Below are 26,395 nucleotides of genomic sequence, written 5' to 3'. Positions count from 1 at the left end.
TGTTCTTGCCTCCATCATTGGGAGATTAGCCCAGAACAAACTGTTTGGTTTGCAGGGAGTTAAAATTTGCTAATGCATACACTCTCAAGTGTCCTTGTCTGCCACACTGCACTTAATTAGCATTTTAGTGCGAGCAGTTCTCTCTCCTCCAGTACCTCTGAAGGGGAAACATCACTTCGACTCACACAAACACACACACACACTGACACACACACACACACACATACATTTATGGAGTCAAGTTGAGCTCCTGTAGTTTTCTTACACGATTCAAGAACAGGATGGGGAACCGAAAGGGGAATTTGTGGGGGTCGATGGAAAAATGGGATAAAAGTCTGCAATGTGAAAACAGATGTCGGGGCTTCAGAGTTGTCTCTTCTGAACTGGCTTGAAAGGGACATATTAATATATGGGTCAGATGTATAAAGCAGAGGTTCAGTGTCGGAGTGTCGACATTGCAGAGGGGTTTCCAGTTTCAGTGACTCTGAGGTTGTGTGCACAGACAGAAACTAAATCTCTGCAGACATTCCTGCTGCTGGGAAGTGAACATTTCCAAATGTGCCACTCCGTGGATGTAAATGAATTAGTGCACTTAACTTGAACACTAAAATGAGCAACCGAAGAGACAATCTTTCACTGTTCGCAGTCGCTCTGGTGAAAGCTAGCGCACCAGGTTGGAAAATTACAGGTAATTGCTGAAGCCATTGAATCCAGTTTGGTTTTGGTTGAAAGACTAAAATAACAAAGCTCTGATTGCTGAAAAGACAAGGGCAGGGAGCTCGGAGGCCCTGTTGCTAAGAGTTAATTTGATACATATTTCTCCCCCTTGAAATGTCTGAGGTACTGGCAAGAGACGGCGAAAAAAAAAAAAGAGTGAGAGGGAGGGTGAGACCCCCGCTCTCCCTGCAAATACTATCCATCTGCCATATTACATTTAACCAGCATGAGAAGCTAAGGGAGCGCCCTTGCACAATATTGTGTGAAGGCTGTCAAACTCAATGCAGGAGCTCGGTGCCCACTGCTCAGAGCCGAGGACACGGGGCCGCTTACATTCAGTCTAATAATAACTTCGGACTGTGTGCTCTCAGCACCAGCGACATAGGAGAGCACATGGCAGAGAAATAACTTTTAATTATTCATGTGTGTTTTAAAAAAAAAAAAAAAAAATCCTATAATTGAAACTGTAATGTGATGGCCCTCCGATGAAAACACCAACAGCCATCAACAGCTTTCTCCCTGATCGCCAAATTACAAATCAAAAATAGCAGACGGGAGCGAGAAGTTGCAGCAGACTTTTTTTTTTTTTTTTTTTTTGCCAAACGTGCATAAATAGTTGCTGGAATATCTAGAGTGCTGCTTCAGAACTTAAACATTAGGACGTTTTCAAAGGTGGCCATATTGTACTTGCTCTGAAGACCTTAATGGCTGAAATGTGTATGCATTATCATACTGTTAAAGTGATTTAACTGTGATTTTTAAGTAATTTGTAAGTGTGAAATCACTGGATATTTTTGACGGGGGATTGCAGTGTTTCAACATTCATAAGCCTGACACCACTGGATATTTTTAAGGAGAATTTCTCGCTGAGCTTGTGGAGACAAAACATCAATAATTTTGGCTAGAAATGGCATATCCAGCCTTGTTTGTGGTGACCAAAATGGGTGTTTTTAAGTTTAAGTTTGTTTTGAGACTTTGGACATTTTCAGCCACGGTTGTAGCGACCAAAACAGGTATTTTCAGTCAAAACATGATGTTTTTTTTAACCCTAACCAAAGCACTACCAGAGCATTGTGATGGGAGAAACAGAAAATGTAACATAAAGAAACCTAAAGTTTGAACTTCTGAACTTCCTAAAGTTTGAAATCTGTGGTTCTTCAGAAACACACTTTGATAACATTAATTTTAGTGATTTGGTTGGTGTGTGAAGACTTTCTCAAAAATGCTGCATTAGGATGTTTCTATGGTGTGATCTTTTATATGATCTTTATTCTCAATTCAAGTTATGATTTCACAATTCATGTTTTCAGTGGTACTGTACAGTGCCATTTATGCCAAGATATCTTGACTTTTGGATGCTACTATGGGTCAAAATCCCAGACTCTACACTTTCTATAATGCAGTGTATTTTTATTGAGCCCTGCCTGCCTATATAGGCGCTTAGTTCTTTCTCGAAAACCAAACCAAACATCATCAGGGGTTATTTTCTCAGGCTGTGGAAAGCTTCTCCAGATCCACAACGGACATCATACTATAAACTGTTTTCACAGACTGAGTAGTTCTCCTCAATACTTGTAAACTGACCTTTATGAGTAAAATCAGCAGAGTGAGCCTTTAATTCTCATCTTGTTATATAATGATACATAATATATTTTTTTTTCTATATTTAAACACACAGCATGTTATTTATGCTGCTAAATTCTCTCAATCAAAACAATGAAAACAAAAGACCTATTTTGATGATGTTGTGATGCAGCGTGGAATCATCTTCATTGTTGAACAACTAACACTGCTGATAAAAATCTGATGTGACTAGAAATGCTCAAAAAGGAGGAATTTTTTAAAGTTTAATTCACATGTTCAGTCATGTTCACAGACCCACCTCATTCTCTGTCGTATTGTCTGATGATGCCAGAGAGTTATAGCAACAGCTGACTAGATAAAACACACCGTTATCTTCAGTGAAACTAAGGATTTCTCTGTGTTTGAATATTGTTGAAAACATTTGGGATCATTTGATTACACAACTCAACTGGACATTTTAATGCAGAAATGTTACATACCGTATCTTTAAAGTACAAACATTTCCTTTAAATTGCTACAGTTTATGCTGTTAAAGATTTTATTATGATTTGCAATAAACCAAACTATAATAAAACAAGTGCTGCTATTAATTCTGTTATTTTCAATATCTAATAATTAGTGAGTTGGCAATTGTTCAGCCTACAGAAAGTCTATAGTAAGGCAGAAAATGCCCGAAAAATGCTTTTTTTCCACTGACAAACAATTAAAAACTCAATGATATTCACCATATGATCATACAAAATGGAGAAAAGCAGAGACTTTTTGCACTAGAGAAGCTAAAAACAAAGAATATTTGCAATTTTCCTTTGATAAAAATGTATTTTCTGTCTACTGATGGATTACTTAGTTTAACTTTGCACGTTCCAACTTTAAATTATAAAATCAGACTGAGTTCACACTAAGGTTTGAGTATCTTTGGACCTCAGTGACACAACACGGTGCTAACACTCACTACTGGGTATTGCTACAGCACTAGAATCAAGCTCAGAAAAATCAATTGCCTGGAGGCAAGAAGTGTGAACTTTCATACCCTAAGCCCAATTTCCTTGAAAGTGGAGGTCCTAAATCAAATCAAGCCAACCCAATGCACCGTGGAATTATGCACAAAATGACACAGCTATATAAAATGACAACTGGTAAGAAACGCCGTCAAAGGCTAGGAAACTTTAGAGCTTGTTTATTCACTCCACATGTTTTTTATCTTGCCAGCGCTGTGATGTTGTCAACTCTGATTGTCTTTGTTTTTATTCAGGTCAAGAGGGAGAAAAATATGTCAGTGCACACAGATGATGTAAACATACAGAGAGGAAGAGCAGAATCGGCGCACTCAACGGAAAGTTGACTGGTCTTGTCAGTGCAAGTACCCGCTCTAAAAAGACTCACTTGTTGCTGTGGTGCTTTGATTGTTAAGAGAAGGGGTCGGTGTCTGCCAAAACTTGAAAATGCCTTTACGATTAGCTGCTGAGTGAGGACTACTTCTCTACCTGTGAACGACTATTCACAGCTGAAATACCTCCGCAGGACTTCAAAATCTTAGTGATCAAAGAAAAAAAGAAAATATGGAAGAGGCTAAAAGACTACTTTCAACTTTTAAAAGTGAATGCATGACAATACCATTAAAAGTTGCCCACTGCTCCTCTACTTACATTCTTTCTGTGAGTTATTGTGAAAGTTATTGCTCTCCGCTGGGCTAAACAGACATTTTCCTCCCTCAAAGCACTCACATATTAGTAGTGTAGTGTACTAAGAGCTTCTCCCACTTGAGAATAGCATCTCAGACTTAAAGATGCCTATAATCACAGCCAGAAAATATGAGTCTTTCTTAAGCATCAAACAAAACCTAAGAAATCACAAAATTCAGATGCTGCTGGTAGGCGTCAGGGTTGTCTGCCAAAAGCACAAGTAACAGGGTGAAGCAATGTGTTAGATGTTAAATCGAAATTGTTCAGAGGCATTAGCATGCCGCCTGCCTTTGATAATTCTGACTTCAAGACTTATTAGCTCCAACATGGTTAAGAGTGTCTTTCCTGTAGGACAAGATGACTAACAAGTCAGGGAATAGTTTCATGACGATATGTTTATCTACAGGCTTGGACCAGCCTTATTCTACTCTTGGATTATTCCAACACAAGGTAGACAGTGTTACCAAAATAAAGACTGACTAAGTCAAAAAAAAGTATCCGCTAATGACACTATGTTTTTATGGAAACAATCAGTGACACTTGTTGACCAATGTCACATGTTTTTTCTGCTGACCATGCTGTGTTGTCCTCACAAAGCTGTGAGGACAAAGAGGAGTATTTATGAGTTTAAATACCTTTTTTTTCCTTTCATTTGCATTTTGTTGCATGCTTGTTAAACTTTTTCAAAACATTTGTGTCACTCCTATCAACTATGGCATAACTTCCTTGGCAGAGGTCCAAATTTTAAGGTTTTGTCCACTTTGCCAGTTTGCTTAGTTGGTTGGTTGGTTGGTTGGTTGCAGATGGTTGGTTGGAGTTGGTTGTCAATGGTTGGTTGGTTGGTTGAAGATGATTGGTTGGTTGGTTGGTTGTAGATGGTTGGTTTGATCAGTTGTAGATATTTGGTTTGATCAGTTGTAGATAGTTGGTTGTAGAAGGTTTGTTTGATCAGTTGTAGATGGTTGGTTGTAGAAGGTTTGTTTGATCAGTTGTAGATGGTTGGTTGTAGTCAGAAGGATTTCTCCAAAACTATTGAATGGAGAAAAAAATCCTATGGAGGATGGTTCTGGATCCAGAATAGACCCCATTCATTTACCTTATGGTGTGGATCCAGATAAAGGAATTTTCTCACTTTTGAAAAAATCTGGTGTATTTAGGTGGCTGGTATCTACAAATGAGTACAATTTGAATCTATACTATTTAATGTTTTCATTGTGTTTAGTGTTTTTTTAAGCTGCATTATGTTAACAAATAGGGATAGAAACCTGCAACTACCATCAATGCGCAGCTGAGATAACTGTTTTAATTTCTCTTGTTTATCAATCTATCGTTCTCCCACAAAACAATGGAGCTTATGATCCATCTGTCTTGTGTTGTTGTCCTAGTGGTTGGCTGTTGAAGCTCTGGTGAGATTCAATTATGGTTAAGCAGCTACGGGTGATTTAAATTTAGAGCGATTCATGGCTATTGAAATTGATATTGGATTAGGCTCGATTGAATTAAAACAGACTGTTGGGCCTTGGTGGAGGTATTCTAGTTATGGTTTGTTGTTGTTACACATGTTCCCAAATTCTTGCAGAGAAGTTTCCTTCTAACTGTGACCTTCTTTTTGTTTCTGCTGGTATGAGTAGAACACATTTTCCATAAAAATCAGTTAAAGTAAATGCAAAGTAATGCTAGTGTTTCCATTGCACTCTCAAATTTTGCTGTTATCAAATACATCAACTTTTCCACCTCAGCATAAAACATAAAAACCTTCTTCGATACTTGAACCATTTTATCCTTTGGGGGGGGGTTTATGCACATATTAAAAGAGTCAAAACAACAGGTGAATGGAACAAATTTACATCTGGTCCTTCTTCACCCATTCATTGTTCTCTACACAATAAACACTCAATACTTTACTCTATAGTGGAGAGTTGCAGTTGCACCATCACTGAAAGGTGTAGTACACAGTATAACATTAATTTACACAAATTGAGACTTTTACGGTAAAGAAAAGTTAAGTTTTTGCACAGCTGTGGCCATTTTTAGGCCTCTCATCACTGCTTGATTTCCCACTCAGATCACTTAAATGAAATGAAAAGTCAACATAGTGCTCCCGATAGAAAAGAGGTAGTAAATAAGTTTTAATTTACCCAGAATTCCTCTCCAATACGTTTTATGTACATGATTAACTAAAACATTCATTTCAAAATGAAACCACAAAAAAATAGTATCTGATTCATGTCACTGACTCAAGGTAAGTATTTCCGCACAAGTGTTTTAAGTGGTCATAACTCTGTTTGTGATCACAATATTACCAATAAAACAAAATGTTCCCCTCTCTGTGTGGATTATAAACCTCTTTAGCCAGGACCACAGGGAAGGCCAGTCACTCTCCCGCCTGATTTATTAGGACGAGAGCCTCTCAGACCGAGAGGAGAGTTATCCCCGGCTTGGTCCATTTTTCTAAAATTTCAAAGTGCTTGAGATTCCTAAGTGGAGTAGCCTAAACGAAACACACAGGATGTGGAGTGCTACATAGGAAACGTGTGAATCATCCCAAAGTGATACAGTATACTGATTAGACTGGAGAATTTTACTCTTCAAAGACAAAGAAACATTTACAAAAATTTGGTATCCAACATGTCAGTCTGGTTGAAGAGTATCCATTACTTAATATACACCCACACTTCTTAGAGCTTAGCCACAACATGAAAAATTACCACTTAAGGGAAAAATAAACGTATAAAGCTGGTCTGTGGAGCAGGAGGTGGAAGGTTGCCTTCTAATTGCTTGAGGGGAGAGAAACCATGTTAGAGTAAACAAAGTCTGATCGATGGTGGGGATTATATCAGAAAGAGCCTTTGGCCTTTGGCCAAGACGAGCAAACACACTGGTCTCTGTCTCTGCTACAGATGGAAAAAATAGCCGAGGCAAAAAGCTGGTGAGTTAAAAGCATTATATTTCACAGAGGGGGGAGCAGATAGAGCGTAGTACAATGCCAGATATGACATGTAGCCAACTATATCACGTCTTGGCTATTTGTATCAGACAGAAATGCCAGTAGATAAGAGAGCAGTGTTGTGAGAGTTTGATGGAAGGCTGTTCCGGCTGGGGGCTTAGCTTTAGGTCAGGTTTTACTCCCATGGCGCTGCAGTGCTGTGTGTGAAACCTCTCCATCACCACACGCACAAGTTCAACGCGCTGTTAGCTGGTCACGGCCGGGAAGAAATGTATTCTGTGTACACCCGGCTTCAATGTGGCAATTGCAATTCACATAAGCCACTTAAGGAAATCTGCAGGGGGAGAGGAAAAGGTATAAAACTGAGAGGGGGGCTTACGAGTTATTGGAGCCTTTTAAAAACAGGGGCTCCTCATCAGGCTGGGTTTCCTTTTTTTTCTCTCCTCCAAGTCTTGTAAATGAGTTCACTCCATTGCCTTTAAAACCCCTGTTAAGGTATTAAATCTGAAAATAACATAATTCATTACCTCTGTGTGAAGCATGTTTAACTTGGAGATGTAATACGAGCAGAAGTGCTTTGGTCTCGGTTGCAAGGATTTTTTATTTTTTGAAAAAAGCAAGCAAGTATGTGCAAAATGTAAGCTATTCTGTCTGAGATGTCATTCAGCACAAAAAGGAATACTAATGACTTTTGAATCCATTTAGTGACTCACTTCAATTTGTGATTTATATTAATGGCCCGTGTATTGCTTTCCCCACATCCAACAGGGCGGTGTTCTGCTAAATTTCACCATAATATTCATGTCGATAAGCAGGTGACGACTTGGAGAAAAAAGGACTGATTATATTTGCTAATCCCCAAAGAAATTAGGCGAGATTGATGAAAGCGTGCATATACTCGACACAAAGCCTTGGGAGTCTCTAAAAGCTGTTACCATGGTGGTATCCCATTAGAATAACAAACATTTCCCCTGGATGTTTAACATCGCTTCCCAGTGAGCACAGCCCTCCCTAAGCCTCCCCCTCTCTCCCTCTCAAGCACCTGCCTTCACATTTTCCACTTCTAAAATTCCACCAGCCGCTTGGAAAAAAAAAAAAAAGGAAGGGTGAAATATGAAATGCAGTTGCGAGAAAAACTTGAGTGCCAAAAAAAGGACTTTTCTTCAAACCCGTAATAACTTTCCATGGGAATAGGGAGAAACTTAAAAAGAATAACACTTCCCCTTGATTTTCTACTCCTACCACTTTTTTAAGCAGGCAGTGAATTTCCTGGAGTGATAAGGGCTTAGCCAATGTAATCCTCAGAGGACCCTTCTCTGGCATGCCAGGAATCAAGAAACCTTTCCCTCTCAAAAAAAAAAAAGAAAAAAAGAAAAAAAGTTGAAAAAAGACAGAGAGAGGGAGGCAACAGTAGGTTTGGGAACAAGGAGGAGAGGCAGCCAGCATGCCATCTCCCACACATGCTGGCGAATGCAAATTAGCATGTGTGGAAAGAGCAGCCGGACTCGCCTCAGCTGGAGATCAACAGAGGTATATTGATATGACAATGCAAGGGGCTTCCCTGACTCAGACAGCAGGGGCCACCGAGGATGCTCTAATTGGCCTCACGCAAGGAAGGGGGGGAGGGGGGCGGTGGGCACCCATAAATGTTTCACACAGATTGATTCATTATCAGTTTGCTCGACAGGCTGGGTGGGCCTCGTAAAAGTGTACCATCTTGAACTGGTAGCATGTAAGTCACTGTCACCGCGGCAGGACAGAATATATCATCCCGACCTTTCACTTCAGATATTGAAATGAGTGCCAGTAACATGACTTGCTATGCTGCAGGACTACCACTCTTGCATTTCAAAAACGAAAGGAGCAGAGGGATAGTGCAATGATAGGTGACAGTGCAAGGGAAAAATTAATAATTTACGAATGTCTCCTCTGTCAGGATATGCCAGGCTATGATGTTCCGTCTTTTTATATTATTTTTTTCTTACAGCAGGCGTCAAAGCAGGCTGGCAAGTTTGAGGTATAAATATTCTCTTGATTTAGGAGAGAATGCATGTACAAAGTAAAAGGTACCCTGTCTGTGTTGTCAGGAAGAAAAGATCTAAAAGGTGTAACTCACAAATTGAACCCTATCGGTTCCCTAACCCTAGTTAATATTGGCAATGGATTTTTCCATAAACAACAGACATGTTTCAACTTTAAACATTCTTTATGTTGCACCTTTTCTTTTAAATTCTCTGTTGTGACAATGCTCCAGTGACAAAAAACACTTTGTAAGAGTCAGCAAAAAGGTCATGTCCCAACTTCTCGTCAAAAATAAGATTTTTTTGTTGTTGAGATGCCCTGACATCCCATTAAAATGTTTAGCCAGAAACAAACATGTATTTCTTGTCACAAATATATGGCTGGAAATTGTCTTCTTCAAATTAGCCAGTGATGTTACACTGATAAATGTTGAAACGCAGTTATGAACTGCGGTCACTGGCTTGCCCAGTCATCTTGCCTGCAACTCCACCACCATTCTTCCCACCTCTAGACATAAATGTCCATATGTTATGTAGCTTATGACACATACAAATGTGAGCATATCAGTGATTGACACTAACGTTAACTACAAACATTTTATCCTGGTGACTGGACTGAATAAATCATTTGACTGCCTCTGGCAGCGCCTTGTTTACATTGACGACCAATTAATGGCTTACACACACTATCTACTGCAACACTTCGCTACAGGAGAAGTCATAAAACCTTACAGCCAAACTCTTTTCCGTCTCTTAATGTGGTTGAACTGACGTTTCTGCTCAGTGATAAATGTGCACAAATTATTCAATATCCCACAAAAACTAATCTGCCTGTTAAAAAGGAACTGCAGGCTTCACAGACAGGCAGAGCCGCTGAAGATCACTGGCAGCCATTTAAGAGCCGTGAGAAAGGCAGTTGAGCATCTCAGCTTCTCGCTGGGTGGTTGGTTACATGTGGTTGACACATTTGCATCTTCAAAGATGCGCACAGACAAACTCAATATGTGTGAGAATGTCTGGGCGGCATGTGGAAAAACCCCAATCTTTCCTCTGAAGAGGTTTCCTCCCCCTCTCAAAGACTATACGATGTTTTGAGGTCCTTTATCTGTCGAGCAGTTGCTTCAGCCGCCAGTAGTAAACAAGTTGCTTGGACTGGATGCACAGAAAGCAGTTGCTGTGTAGCGCGCAGCAGCACTGACTGCTCTGCACCAAAACCGAAAAAGGCGCTGCAGGAAACTACAAATCAGGAGCCATTACACAGCAACAAATATGACAGGAACAGTGCTGCACATTATTGGAGCTCCAAGACTCATTCACTCAGTGTCTCTTCCAATGAGCATGAACAATGCGAGCAGAGTGTGCATTGTGCTGCAGAGCAGGAGACTGTTCCTCTGAATTGGGGGTAAATTACAAAAGAGGCCTGTGCAAATTAGACGTGATGGCTTCATAATACGTCTGAAGTGTCAGGCTACAGGCTACACTCACGGATCGACACCTTTAACTTCAATTATTCCTGCCAAACCGCTGCAATCACCACGCTGTAAAACAATCACTCTAGCATTACAAAGTGCATGGGATCAAAGTTGACAGGGTTATCTACTGACAGTGTGCTTTCATAGCATGATGTATTCAATCTGCGCGGAACACAGATATCCATCTTGGCATTAAACATAGCAAGTGTGTAAAATCTTTTTTGTTTTTTTTTCTCTTTTAAAAGCAACTTTTTGAATGAAGTCCTAGAGGAAGATTAATATCTCTGAAGTGTTTGTAGTGGTTTTTAATCCTGAGAGACCATTTTTCACAGAAGGAGGACGAGGACCGGAGGGAAACAGCTGCATTTCAAGAGGAACCATCCAGAACTGTTCTCCCTCCTGATATTCATTTGGTGAGGGGATATATTCAAGTGCTGTCACAGTTCCACAAGATTACAGCATGGAGAAGGACTCATAAACAGAAAACACAAATCCCAAACAGGATCTGACATCATGTGTTGCAACTGCAGATCAATGTTCTATTACAAAAAAATTACCTCTTACTTGCGCATATTTTTGCTTGCAAAGATTTGGGCCACCTCCAAAAAAAGGTGCTACTGGGTCCCATCGACGGCGTCACATAAAGACACCAAAAGAGAGTAGGGGGTGGTGAAAAAAATCGATTATTGATTAATCGCGATTATAATATTGACGATTATTAAATTTCCAAAAATCGATTAAAAAAAAAAGAAAAAAAGAAAACATTTTTTCTTTTTTTTGAAATAGTAATACAAACTGGAGTCCTCCTCTTACTGGCTTCCGCTACATGGTCCACAGTCTGGAGCCAAGACGTGTTATTCCATCCCGGAGCTTTTTCACACTTAAATCGATTCCAAATCTTTACAAGGAGACAAAGCTTTCCGTGCAAGTGTCCCTCAACTCTGCTCACAGGGTAGCAATAACCTGCGATGCCTGGACATCCAGAGCTACAGTCTCATATGTGACCGTTACAGCTCATTATGTCAGCAGTTAATGGAAGCTAATGTCCTACGTACTTCAGACGAAAGCTATGGATGATAGCCACACAAGCGCAAATATGTGTGAGTTTCTCAAAGCAATGGCAGACGAGTGGGGAATAGAGAAACACGCCCTGGTTCTCGTCACCAACAATGCTTCTAACATGAGTCCGGCTGCTGAGCTTGGCAGCTTTCTTTTAACAGTGAAACACTACATTTAAAACAAATTAAAAAATAATAATTTTGATATTACAGTTACACTATACAATATTGAAGGTGCTGTGAGGTGTTACTCAAAAGATAAGTAAAATAATTCAGCAGCAGACTGATGTTAAATGGAAGATCAATAATCGTTAATAATTGAAAATCGAATCGATATTCGTTAATAATCTAAAATTGATTTGTAAACAAATCGAGACTTCAATAATCAGAATTGAATCGAATTGGGAAATTGGGCAGATTAACCACCCCTAAAAGAGAGGCAGGATGACCGGGTTGACACCTCAGTTGAACCGGAGGAAGTGACCACAGCGGCTGAACAGAGTGAGAGTCTGAGAATAAAATGGAGCCCGAGGGAGAAGCAGGCAAAAGAGAAAGAAATGCTTCCTGTAAACACTGGCTAAGAATTATTTACTCACAAGGCTAAATATTAAAGGGTCCTCTCATCCTTAATTAAGTCTTGTTTATATTTCCCAACAACGAGTGAGTAATATACATGGGGATGTCTAGTTGAGATGCATCAATATTGTCTCCTCAACTGCGCCTGCTACATAATTAATACACACCCTGACATGACATGGATATGATATGACAAGGGTATCAGAGGCGAAGAGTTAGAAAAAGAGCAGAGTGAATGCATTTTTCATGAACTGCAGAGCTCCCCAGCCAAAGTTCTAGACATGATGTTTCAGTTTCAGAGACGAAAAAAGGGGGCATGGAGGGCAAGAGAGGCAAATATGTGGCTGCTCGGAAAACAAACCTGGGATTTCGCATGCAATTGCACTCGTGCCGATATGCCCACATCTCTGATCACACATCCAGGGGTCAACTTTGATCGGGCCCCTGCGCCTCCCTCTCGGCTATCGGATCGAGGCCCCGTTCAAAAAAAAAAAAAACTGCAAATGTGATACAACATCCTCTCATCTTTTTACTTCAACTCATGTCTCAACATCTGATGGGCTGTGGCGTTACTGCAGCTGCTGATACTTAATAAAAGTGAAGGCTGGATTTCTTTAAGGGTAGCATTTTTCCATTTCTTTCACCATTTTCTCCTCAGACTGGTGAAGCTATAAATAGCCTTGATTCCTAGCTCTGTGGAGACAAAAAAAATAGGTGTAGAGAAGAATTCATTTTGCAGTGTATTTGGACAGGGCTGCCCTGCTCTGCCACTGGGAGAGGAGGCCTTACAGGGGCCATTCCTCCTCATTCAGAGCCATTACCACCCCACTGTCACTGTCAGTCTGTCCCCTCACCCATCACAGAGCCCAGAGCAGCCCCACAGCCCGATTCAAACCTCACAACTAAATCACATTCTACGCACAAACGGCCGGGGCCGTGCAGCATCTACTGTATCTAATCTAATCTGTCCATCTCCTGTGTCCCTTCACACACACACGCACACACACCATGGAGGTCTCTGGGAAGGCAGGCCAACATCTCAGCACCTCAATCATGTACATTTCCGCCGTGTGTGGTGAAACAAGAGTCGGTAATGCAAATCAGAAATCAGGATTTGCCTCCATAATTGGGGCTTTATCAGCTCATTAAGAAACAGGGAGGCATCGCTCAAATGAGCATGCAATATACTCATTAAAACCGCCAAAGGAGAGAGCACTTAGAACATATCAACACAAGTCCTTGGGAGAGAGAGGGAAGCAGCTGTGATTGATAAGGTTACTATCTTGTCAGCTAAAAGAAAAAGAAAAAAAAAAAACACCTAACGGAGGAGCAATTTAGCAGAAAGAACAGAGCGAATGTTCTCAGGTGGCCCTGATGGCCACTTGTCTGCCCCTCACTGCCATCACACCGGTTACAAAATGGCATGTCTTATTAAAAACTTGACAGATTTATTATTACAGTTGTTTAACCTCTTAATAATCAAATCTTGTTGGGGGAGGGTGGGGTCAAGGAGACTCTCTCGCACTGAATTACAATCATTTTAGTGTGATTTAAATTCTTGCAGTGTGACAGAAAATCCAGTTACCCCATGCAGTCACGTTTCCTGTTTACACCCAGAGTCAAATATATATGGGCGATTTAAAAAAAAAAAAAAGCTTTTCAAGGTTATAATATTGTTCTCAAATGGAAATTATGGAGTACAAAGTTGGTGTTAAAGCCTCCTCTGTTCCACAAAAATAGCCCGTACAGCTAACACTTTTAGATCTGAGTGGCAGGATACGAATTTATCCCTATTAAAGTGAGTGGGCAAAGCCACATTAGTCCCACAGTCTCTGTGTGACAGGCGGGGAGGGTGACACGCTGCCATATTGTGTTTCATGTACAGTAATTGCTGCAGCTCAGAGTGCTCAGAGGTGAGATCGTAGCGTACAGTATGAGGATGAACAGAGCATGTCATTGGGCCTACAGGGAGAGGACTGTCATTAGCTACAAGACGCTGATGATTGAGTAACACTTTCTTACTGCTGCAGAGGAAAAACAACCCAACGCCTTCCACAAAATCAATACGGTTTGAGCCGCCGGAATGCAAATAGCGACCATTCTGGCTGCATGACACGGGATGATGCACCATTACTTATTCTGGCTCCATTCAATGTCATCATTAGCCTTTACAGTGTCAAATCCGCTCAATAAAGGGCATTATTTCCAAAAGGATAAGCGCTGCATTAATCCTTTTATGCTGCTTTCAGCAGGATGGAGTCTCCCATAGCTAATATTAATGTGCTAGGTGTCAAGAGTGAGATGGCTAATCCTGATAACTCAGGATGTACAGTCAACTTTGCAGATGGCTATCTGCCCTGGACTAGCACTCCTAATAGGCGCAGGAACAGGATGTGCTTTTAAAGCTGCACTTCCCGAACGTCGTCTTCAAAGAAAACGATAATTTTCAACGGGGCTTTCTGAACTGAGAAGATAAGCCAGAGAACGGGGGAGGACAAAATAAAAATGATGCTCGCCTCAGAGAGGAAAAATAGCTTCCTGATATAGTCCTAGCTCCCTCTTTAAAGCTGACACCTAGAACATACAGTTTATCAATTATACATGAAGCCAGAATCCATCTTCTGTTGGCAGCTTGTTTGGATCCGGCCCGAGCCCTCTCAGTGGTGAAATGTGTCTGGGAGCCCCCATCCCTCCTGTCGCCTTTTTCCACTCGCAGCCTGTCCTTAAATCAATCCCTTTTTAGGCCTGAATTTATTTTTCCTGTAACAAATCTGTCTTGGCAAATGATGTCACATAAGCGGGGAGAATGACAGCCTGATGTCTATGCGGGGAACATCAACCTTGCTCCAGCAGCCTCCTCCCAAGGTGAGTAATCATGCTGAGGAGCGGTGCAGTGTGTGGATGCCAGCCAGAGTCCAAACAAACCCAGAGTCTGTTGCTCAAGATAAACAAACCAATTAGGGGAGAGGCATGTTATTCCTCAGTTGGTGGGATATTTGCTAGATGGAAAATAATCAATGCATTCTTATTTCCACGGGGTGCAGCCGAAAAAGTCCTGAGCAGAATAAAATCTAGGCGGAGAGGGAGAGTAAAATTATTCATTATAAAAAATAAATAATGGGACTAAACTAGCTACTAGTCATGTAATTAATCCATGCAGACTCAGTGGAGAGAGGAGAGCACAGAGGGGAAGATTCATCATAGCTTTTTCGCCCCTCGCTCCCAGGGATACATGCCCTTCTTGTGTGGATGAGTCAGCTTACATCTTCTGACAATTGTGAGCCAAGGGCTTTGTCAAAAGGAACCACAGTTATTGTTTTGATTGGTTCCCCCTTGTTATGTTGGGAGCGCAAAATGCTTTCAAATGTGATTGCGCCACAGCATCTGAAAATAAGGCACGCACATATAGAACATCAAAAAGGAAGATGTCTGCTTTTTATTTACCGAGGACAATGATTTGGCACTTTGGCGCTCTCGCTGGCCTCTCCTCCACGCTGGAACAAGCAGCCCTATCAGTAATTGCAGGGAGCGGCCCCGTTGGCCAGCCGAAGCATTAGACGACTGGGCTCACGGTGCATGACATTCAAGCAGGCCAATAACGACGGACATGCTAATCAAAGTGGTGCTGGCCTCCTGATCACAGTACGACTGGAGGACTTCGCCCGGTCGGGGTGGATGTGCAGCTGCTTTGGCTGCATTTCCACTCTGCCCCCCCTAGGGCCCGGGCACCAGGCTAACCACTGGCACAAGATGTTTAGATGCTGGGGAGGGAAAAAAAAAAAAATGGCGGAGGCCAACAGCGCCACACATGAAAAATAAATCACAGCCAGCTTGTTAGCATGGCAAGGGGAGAGGGAAAGAGGAAAAGAAAGAGACAGACACAGGAAAGGGAGGGAAAAAAAAAAAGAACTGGGTTAAGAGATTTAATGTGCTGCTGAAAATCTGACACTTGCCAGAGGTCCAAATGTTCCACCAGAGCAACGGCAGCCCTGCTGGCTAAGTCTCTATAAAGCCTCCAAAGCTGCTTACAATATACACTTGAGAAACAATAGATAAGGTCAGAGTACTAGCCTATGTCTGAGTGGGACCATGTATGAAAAATAAACACTTTCCCACTGCATGTGCTAACCCCAGACATGCTCACTGAGACCCAGGCAGGGATCAGTTCTGCTGCTGTAGTGAAGCTACGTGTCTATCGACTAAAATAACAAATACTATCAATTCATCAGCATTCTCTGGTTCCAGCCTTTCAAATTTGAGGTTTTGCTTATCATCAATTTATTATAGAATTTAATGCAAAAGACAAAACGCCTTTGGTTCTGTGCACTAGTGAAGGGCATTTGTCATTTGACACGTTATAGCTACACAATAATTTAAGTATTAAATCAAATTTAGTTGAATGAGAAGCTATATTTCACTCTCATATCTGTTTATTGAGTATAAAGTTATATCAGGGGATTCGCTTCGCATAAACACTCAGAGCAGGGGGAAACAGCCAGGCAACCAGCATGGACACCCAAGAAGTCACTGCTCCCGACAAAGAAATAGTCCCTGATGCAACACCCAGTACAACCACAACTTGTTGCTTTTACACTTCATCTTTCTTTCAACAGACAGAAGAAACTCCTGTATACCATGGACTAAGTTTATTCATACTACTACATAATGATGAAGACTAAAGAAGACAGCCAACATACATGTAGTAGCACATAATGTATAATCAAATCCTGTTGAGACTTTGAATGGCGTGATATAAATAAAATTGCAACACCTTTTGTCTTCTTCATCATGTTCACCATGCACTTGTGCACTGTTTACACAATATATTAGCTGTGGGCTATGTGTAGGCTAGCCTAGATGCATCAACAGCACCATTGTCATATTACAGTTATTAATCTAACATAACCACATATCGATACATTACCTCATCGCTATGCATCCTGCAGACTTCAAGCTTTGTATAAAAAAGAAAATTGGCATTTTTAAGGTCCTTATCCATGTTTCCTGGGGAGGTCACTAGGCAAACAATTATGGGTGATCCTTCCTGTGCTCAATGGAGCTTGCGTAAGTAACAAAGTATCATAATAACTGACGCACCAGCGGCAAATCTGAGGCTTTAGAAGCGTAGCTAAGTGGGCTAAGCAATAATAATAGTGTTGGTCTTATTCATTCTACAGAGTAAAGTCACCAACTTAAATCTTTATGAATAAGCAGTATAGTGTACCAGTCGCTCTAGGACTGAGCATTGGTGACCTGTTTTCATGGAAAACGCCTTTACTGGTTAAGTGGCTGGATGTACTGAAAGTTGTGGCCATAATTCACACAAGGTATCATTGGGGCGGAGGAATAAGGTGTGAATGAGGTGGAATATTTGCTGGTCAAACTCTTGATATATTTACATCCCATGGGGACTGTCAGCCAGTAACAATGGAAACAACTAAATGGAGAGGGAATTACAAAGGCTGTTTAAGAAAGAAGAAAAAGTTGGCCAGAAATAGAATGAAAATTGAGGTGTGATATCATGAAAATCTCGAGGATTATAACTTAAATTAATGAATGATCAAATCCGTACAAAATATTATATTATCCTCAGAAGTCATTAGTCTCCTTTTAAAAAAAGGGAGAGAAAAAAAAAATTACTGGCAGTTTACAATGGACCCGGGCCAAACTGGCAGAAGGAAGATATGCACAGGCTTATTACAGACCATAAACAAATTACAACGACATAAAAGGGAAAAATGAAACCTTGCAGAAGGAAACAATTCTCAAAGAACAGTGTCCAGCATCTGCTGCACAGCGATGCACATCTGCGGTGATGCTTTGTCTGAGGAACTGTCAAGCTCACTCGACTGCTGCGGATGGTTTGTGACGAGGAGAATATTCCAGCAATATTTATCCAGTTGGGGGCTTTATGCTCCAGCGTGATAATATAACAGCGTCTGACACTTAACTCTACTCCCTATCTTTGCCCAGGAGACACACTATCCTAAAGCGTCTGCGGTTTCATCATGTGAATCTTAATCAGATACTTAGCCAGTAGAGCAGGTTTTTACTCTCCCTGGTGAGAGTATCAACACATGGCCATCAGGCACAATTCACGGCCGCAAAGTGGCTATTTATTTTCTGCTCAGCATTACTTGACAAATAATTACTCAGTCTATTCAATTAAGCCGTGGAACTCGCACAAATGGCCACAACATCCCAGTGTAGGACTGAAACATTATTCTACATTTTACAACTTCGTCTCATGAATAAAACACACACAACACAAGCTGGGTGCTTTGATGCAGAGGGAGAAAGGACAAGGTGATGGAAAGTAGAAATATCATTAAGTCTGAACTATTTCATCCCTTTTGCAGCGAGGCAGGAGGAAAACAGACTTGTTGCCGGTGGAGCAGATGCACACAGTAATCTGGGGTGAAAGGACATGGTGTTTTCCCTGCTGAAGAAGAAAAACTGTTTTTACAAGGTAACGTGGGTGTACAAGGAGAAAGTCACTGCATGCTGGCAGAGTAATATGGACTACAGCCTGGAAGCAAGCCAGAGTCCAAATATGTGCCCCCGCGCCCCCACCCCAAGAGGCAATTACTCAAGATACAGTGGATTAAAGCATTTTCTTCCCCTCCTGTTGTTGTTCAAATTAGGATGCTGGAAATAAAGACTCCCAAAATAAAAAATAAAAAACCCAGCAGAGCCCCTGCCAACTTTTAAGTATTTCCACACACATTTTTCTAAACAAGAAATAAATAAAAATAAAACACACAAATACAGAAAATCCGAACCAAAATAGATGCAATTCAGCGTGATGAGAACCTCTCCTCCATAATAACAAAAATGAGGTGATCTCTGACATCCTGTGAACTTTCTGCGCAATGCTTCTAAAAACAAAGCTGCTTCTGCAAAACTTACTGTGTTTATATTGTAGTTAATCAAACAAATAGAAGATAAACAGTGGGAGCACTGAGTATGTTGAAAAAGGTACTGTACAGTACAACTCTGATGTACTTGTAGTTTACTTGTGTATTTAATTGTATACTTATTTATATTGGTGCTCCATCACATTTCAAAAGGGAAATATTAAACATTTTACTCCACTAGCTATCACTAGTTTATTTATTACTGGTTCCCAATAGTTTATGATGTAGCTCATGTTAATCAGCACACTAAATAAAAAATCATCAGTAAAATAATCAATAATAACATGCTCCTTTGATAATATGACCAATCTGCATATTGTGTTTTCAACTGCGATCAAACCCAAAGAAATACCTTTTTTATCCGAGGTAATCATGCGTTTCGTGTGGTCGCCTGTTGCCATAACTTCCAAAAGCAAGTGTGACTAAACATGACGTGAATAAAACTTTCCTCATCTGCAAACATTACTGCCTATCTCACAGGAGTAGATTTTCATTGGCAGTGCTGGTTTCCTAAAAATGATGTCAGCAACTCCCATGATCCTCTTGCGTCTTTTGTTTTGTTTGACTGAGAGACGCCTGTTGGACCCTACAGTTCATTTTCCAGACTTACCAGACTGGGAGTATTAAAGGCACTGTTTGACACTTAATAAATGGGCTTAAAACTCTGTTTTTACAATACATTCTTTTTACCATGTGATACTGTCAATTTTCCAGTTTCTATTTATGCTTCTTAACTTGCAGGACTTGACTGAATCTTTCTTTATATTTTCCTTTTACTATCATAATTGTTATGCAGATACACTGAGGCGAGTTCCTTGTATCTGAAAACCTACCCGGCAATAAATCCAATTCTGATTCTTATTCTGAAGCCGTGTCTCTTGTTCCCTCAATCACTTATAAATCGCTATATTATAAATACTTTATTTTATAGCTGTCATAGGACTTTTAATTTTCACATCTATAAAGTTTGATGCATTGCATTGTGCCATCATTATCAAGAAATAGCTTACCTGCACGGGCACTTTTTTGTTCCACTGTTGGAATTTTTAAGAGCACTTTAGATGTAATAATCCCATAAATAATTCTACACATGGTGGCTTTCAATTACAATTAAACGCAGGACTTTTACTCAAAACGGAGTATCTTTACAGTGCAACATATTACTTACAACAGCAAAACATGTGGAATCTTCTTCCACCTCCATCATGAAGAAGTAAAACTAAATCGAGAGTAAGGATAGTTGTAAACAACCTAAATAAATCCCACAGATGAGTGAAAGCCACAGGATGTCTCGGCAGCCAGCGTCGTTTGGCCTCTCCACCCTAATTTGCCACGCTCCGCCCACTCAGGCCTGCGGGGCTGCGTAGCTGGCTGATCCTCCAGCAGGGCCGGGCCAGCCCATACGTCCCACTGGCACGGGACGCCCCGCCGAGAGCCAATCACCAAGCCCGCACTCCTGACAGCTCATTACCACTCAATTAGGCAGGTGCACCTCCACTCACAGCCTCCTGACAAATACAGCCCTCCCAGATGCATGTTTAACATTCGAGAGAATTATATAGTGACAGCAAACACTAAACGCCTCACCCTTATCACTTGATTGCCTCAAGATTTAAATCCTATAATTGGCCCAGGCCAGCGGGAGAAAAAAAATAAATAAGCCAATAAATATGATGCAGTCGGCTTGTAATTGAACAATTATGAATTCATATTCATAAGACGCTTGCTGGCAATTACAAAAATGCCATCTGATTAGGCACAATTTGAAATGACATTGTTCCATGCTAAAGACACTGTGGTGTCAGCCTAATAAAGAGAAGACACATCATAGCAGTTGCTCGCCCACCGACATGACCTCCAGAGACGGGAGACATGCTGACACAGTGGCTTGGCCGCTGACGGACGGGACTTGGCACCTATCGCTCTTTGTCCCCTAAAACCTACCGCTCACACCCGCCTGCACAGAAAAATAACACCACCAAGGGTTGACTTTCAAATTTTTAACACCAGTGGGCACAGATTGTGCACATAACAAAACACAAGCAAGGCGAAAAAATGTTGATCCCTTGAGAACAGATTCTAATCAAGATGAAATGATTTACAAATCTATTTAATAAGGCTTGCCAGAAGTCAAACTTGGCATGTAAATGCGGTGGGGATTAAATTTCATCGGCAACCAAGACTGTAACTGATCGCCTGCAGACAAAGGGGGAGCCTGCCAGTTTTTTTCCTCCCCCCTCCACTCCTCATCCCTCCGTCCCTCCCTCCGTCTTTCTCTCCACTGCCTGCATTCTGCCTCGTGATCCCTCCCTGGCTATGTGGAAGGACAGGGGCAGTGCAGAGTGGTGCAGTACAGAGTGGAGAGGGAAAGAGAGAAAAGACAGAAAAGAGAGAGGAGGTGGGGGGGGAGAAGGAGGGATGATATGGAGACAGAGGAGGGGAGGAAAACTAGAGATAAAGAGCAGTAGTGAAAGGGAGAGAGGAGGATAGAAAAAGAAGGACAGAGGGGAAGAGGGAGCTCAAGGTCAGCGTGAGGACAGTGTGGTCCTCTGAGTTGGACAGAGACACAGCCGCAGTCACCTCTGTGCTAATCAGCCCTTCGGCTGGCTGATGAGATGTCAGTTAGTTGTGTGTGTGTGGAAAACCTCTCCCTTCGGCTTTTTGGCTGCAAATTGCAGGGGCTGGTGGGGTGGAGTAACAATGTGTGTGTATATGTGTGTGTGTGTGTATGTGTGCCACTCTGGAGTGTAAGCAGGCTGACGTGCTGCTTGTGGTGCCAGTATTGCGCTTTTTTTTTGCCCTCCCCTTCGCCTCCTTTCCTTGCATATTATGCTACGGTGACTGAAGCTGAACTCAGCTTTCCCCTGCAGTGAGGGCAAGAATACAACCGCCAATTAATGCTATATGCACTGTGCCAGTGTTAACAGTGTGAGGCGTTCGACTTCAAGTCGTTGCGCTGTTTGAATGAAAAAGGAAAAAAAGGTGGCGCTAGCTGTTTTCCTCGGGCGTGGCTAACCTAACAGGGATTGCGCCATTAGCTTAGGGCGTAAACGAAACAGCGTCCGCAGCTGTGATCAGGTTTGTGACCTAACAGCTCTGCCGCTTGTGTCTCATTGGGTGAGTTTTGTGTATCAGGCCAGTTGGCAGAGGCGAGTGTCTCCTCCGTCTATCCTTGGGTTATTTCTGACCATCTGTGCCCAGTCATTAACAGGCCTTTTCACAGTCAATTGTCTTGTTCGTCTCCCCTCTTCTTCATCTCCGTCGCTTGCCATGAGATGGAAGTGTTTTTCTTTTTTTTCCTCCCCAGAATGTAAATAGCATAAGTTAGCAGCAGCTATTTTATTAGCTGGGGCTAAGGAGAGCTGTGGAGCCATAGGTTAATTCAAAGTGGCATCATCGAGGATGCATCAAGCAGCGGAGATCAAATTACAGGGCAAAGCGCTCAGTGCTAAGAAAAACAAGCCAGTGGTATGCTGCAGAATGTGTGCGTGCATGCTGTGTGTGTTTAGCAGCAAGTGTATGTGTGTCTGAGAGACTGGAGAAAGAGAGAAAGATGAAGGGGGGGGCCAAAGGAGACAGCAAAAGGAGAGGGGGAAGAGGTTGTCCATAGAGGGCCAAGGGGGATGGGGATGGAAGGAAAGAGGGAGTGAAGGGAAGGGGGGGGGGGGATGAGGCTAACTGGGCCAGCACGCACACATCACCCCCACCAATTAGAGTCACTCATCTCCCCTTCACACAATACATCACCCTCCATTTCTGATGTTTACAATCGTCGGGGAAAGAAATAACTGTAAACATCACTGCAGCAGCGATGGCATTCAACGGCAAAAAAAAAAAAAAGAAGAAGAAGAGATATCCTCTGCCTGAAATGCATTTAGCCATTCCTTCTTCCCCCTCACGCCTTTGTTATTGGTCTTTGTGCAATGATTTGCCTAAGGACCCAGATTTCCTAGCAACAGCCTGCCACCAAACATTTGGCAGGAGTTCAACATTCTCTCTCTTTGTGAGAAATGGCAGTGTTGCCTCCCTGCTCTGCGTCTGCCACCAGCCCTGCTGCTGCCGCTGCTGACGCCGCCGCCGCTGCTGCTGGATGAGCCAGACTGGCTGCAAGAGCCCTCTAATAATTCTGTTTTCATCCAATCACACCACATAGTAGCAGGCACCTTGAGAGCCTCTGCCAGGAATCATCAATCACCTCTTTAACACACACATGCTCCGACAAACACACATGTGAGCGAATAACATGCTAAAATACACACATGCTTTTTTTTTTTTTTTTCAGCAATTACATTTACAGATTAGAGTGTACAAGACTGCGCATACCGCCCAGCGGACGTTTAATGAAAATCAACAAAGCACATTAATACATAGCAGAGGTTGGTACAGTTAGAGGGAGAGGGTGAGAGAGATGGAGAAAATGTATCTGGCTGTAAATTGGGTAAATACATCTGAGTGCTCTCGACAAGGTTAATGGAGAGAGGAGGCCTTAGTGAACACCGGTCTAGACACGCCACACAGTATTAAGTGGGAATAGCTGTGGCAGTGTATCTGGCTAAGTACTTTAGAAGTGCGAATGGGACTCTAATAAAGCGAATGATCCCCCTGTTTTGACAAAGAGGCCCAGGAGGGATGCTGGAAACGACGTTTGAGATTCCAAGCACTGACAAACACCCATTTGTGGCCCTTCTATTCCCCTCCTCAAATCCCACGGAAGCTTTTCCCTGCGCGCAAGACTGTCGGATGTGGGCAAAACCCAACTGCCAATTTGCAGAGGATGTGCTGTGTTTGCTAATGCGAAGCAGAGGCTAAAAATGAGACCACACAAACTCTGGAGGATGGACTCACTGATCTGCTTTCTGGCACAAGCACTGACGGCTTTTTTTGTGTGTGTGTGTGTGTGTGTGTGTGTGTGTGTGTGTGTGTGTTTGTTTCTGCGACTGGGCGGCTAATTATGAAACCTCTGTCATTATTGGACTATAGTACACTCGTGTTTAGAGGGCTTGTGGGCAACAGGGGGAGCATTGTGAATTTCACCCTGGACAATAAGCCAAGGAGTTTACTGATGGCTGGGCTGTAACGTTGATTTATGCCGATAATGAACTGCTTAAAGACGTGGAATGCGGTGCAATTTCAGGGATATCATCTTGACTCGAGATCAGACAAAATGTTGATCTGCCTGAATTAAATATAATCCCAAACAGTGAAACATGAGCATGGCAGGCCATCCTACTCCAGGAGCTGCAAGTGAAGACATTACCTCAGCGGTGCAGCTTAAGTGTGTGTGTGAATGCCTAAGAGCACATCTGTCCTCCTCAATCTGTGTGTGTGTGCTTGAGTTTTGTCTGTAAAAGGGGAAGATTGTGTAGGAGGGGGGTAAAGCAGAATGAACTTGAATAATCAATTTTCACACTTTCACAGCACCTGTTGGCTTGTCTTCACGTTAAAAGAAATGAATGAATGCATTACATGTAGAACAATTTCACACCGTGCTGAAGCTCTGCGCACAAAGACCGAGGGGGGGGGGGGAAATGGAGAGAATGGAGCTGTATTGTCTCAATAGGTAACATAGCTCATTTCACCCGACAAAGGATGAATGGATATATTGACAATGCAGAAGGCGCGCTGAGGCATTTCCTGAATAAAGCCTCTTAACATTTTGTCCTCTTCTGGCAATAGTGTTGGGAACAGTCATTCTGAATGTAGAGGGTCTCACTTACCGCAATATAATAGACCTTGGCTTTCTTCACCAGCTCCCAGTTGCTGTCCAAGTCCAGGTGTTTTTCCTTTTTGTAGCAGTTTGCCGCTGCCAGGTTAGCAACGAGGGACCTGGAGAGACAGACCCCATAAATCTTACGCCTCGCTTATCATCCATCTTAATTTTGTCTCAAAAACATCCCTAAAAACACTCCGGCCCCAGACTTTCCTTTGTTCTTTCACGATATAAAAGGATGATAATGCTTTCCCAGAATGTCTGAACCAAGGTGAAATCGTCTTTATTTTTTTTTTTCTTTTAAAAGGAGGGTTATCTCAAACACCTCGCCCCAAAAAACAGAGATTGTAATAAGCAGAGGGCTTTTTCAAGGCCAACGATGAGCCACCTCCAAATTATTTGAATTACCATATCACCTGGAAAAGTGGTCCATTGTTAACAAAAAGGTGGAAAAACAACAGAAATGCATTACTAAATGAACACTTGAGTTGAGTAGTGAGTGGTGGGAGCTGGAAAGTGAAGCAGGTGGCATTATCTTAACATAGCTCATTAGCCAGTCCTTGTGCGCTGTCGCTTTATGAGCGGCCATCAAAATGAGTGCGACCATCATCGCTACTTAGAGGAAAAACTGTTAGGCAACCATGTGACAGGAGGGTGCCACTACGGGAAGAGATCTGTCCTTGCATGGCACGAAAAAAACTGCTCATGGTGGTAAGCATGGTCAGCTAACCACATTCAACCACTTTGTTTCCCTACAGCTTCCCTGTATCAGCATATAATTATGTTGGATTTAATTTCTTAACATATCATGCAAATGATTGAAAACAGGAATAAGGTGAATGAAATAAATGTTTTTCTCCATTGAAATCACAGCACGTTTAACTGCTAAATTGCGACCAGTGAAAACGTTCTGTCACACTTGACAGATTTCAAATTAGTTGCACCCTAGAGCCCTGATTAAAGTTATTAAACATGTATTATTTTTTTTTATCTAATACATCATATTGGCAGGATTTTGTGAATGGAGCTTGGTAGCAGTGCTAAATGGTATGGCAGGGAACACAAGGGTTACCTTAAGAGTTCCAACAATTAGTTGATTGAAATATTACCAACTACTGATTTGCTGCTTTTCTTTGTAATTGACAACAGTAAATGAGCAGTTTTTAGGTTTTGGACTGTTGGTTTGACAAAAGAAGCAATATGAAGATGTCAATTTGGGTTCTGGGGTATTGGGATGAGTTTTTCATTTTTTATATATATATATATATATATATATATATATATATATATATATATATATATATATATATATATTTTTTTTTTACCATTTATGGACCAAATGATTAATCATGACGATAACCAGACTAATTGATCATTAAAATATAGCTGATAGTTAATTGCCCTAGTTAGCTTGCAGACTTAATTCAGGTGGAAACAAGTCACAGAAGATGATTCAACATCTCTCGGTCACTCTTGCACCCAAAAAATCAGTCAACATTTTCAGATTTAGAGGTTTATTTTGAGATTCTTGCAATTTCTTGTTGCATCCGATTAAAATTAAGATTACAATCATTTACATAATGTGTTCAGAAATTACGTTAAAATGTTTTATGGAGTGCATCTAAATCACGTGCTGGTGCACCTAAATGTGAAAAGTTAGCAACATCATTGCTCCTTATGTGAAAAAACAAAAAAGCAGACACAGCAAGTT

At 41.6% G+C, this 26,395-nt stretch overlaps 1 protein-coding gene across 6 annotated transcripts in view; it reads right to left on the bottom strand.

Annotated features, from left to right (window-relative positions):
* adkb (adenosine kinase b) overlaps positions 1-26,395 on the bottom strand; it is a 114,452-nt gene that overhangs the window by 40,181 nt on the left and 47,876 nt on the right. For all 6 annotated transcript variants that reach the window (XM_030401471.1, XM_030401469.1, XM_030401473.1 and 3 more), the window contains one exon: positions 24,692-24,800. In XM_030401471.1, coding sequence (XP_030257331.1) covers positions 24,692-24,800 — 109 coding nt within the window. The remainder of the gene's footprint in view (positions 1-24,691; positions 24,801-26,395) is intronic.

This window comes from Sparus aurata, chromosome 20 (assembly GCF_900880675.1).
Source record: "Sparus aurata chromosome 20, fSpaAur1.1, whole genome shotgun sequence".
Lineage (NCBI taxonomy): Eukaryota > Metazoa > Chordata > Actinopteri > Spariformes > Sparidae > Sparus > Sparus aurata.
Note: the sequence above shows the minus strand (reverse complement) of the source record. Positions and strands in the feature narration are given on the sequence as shown.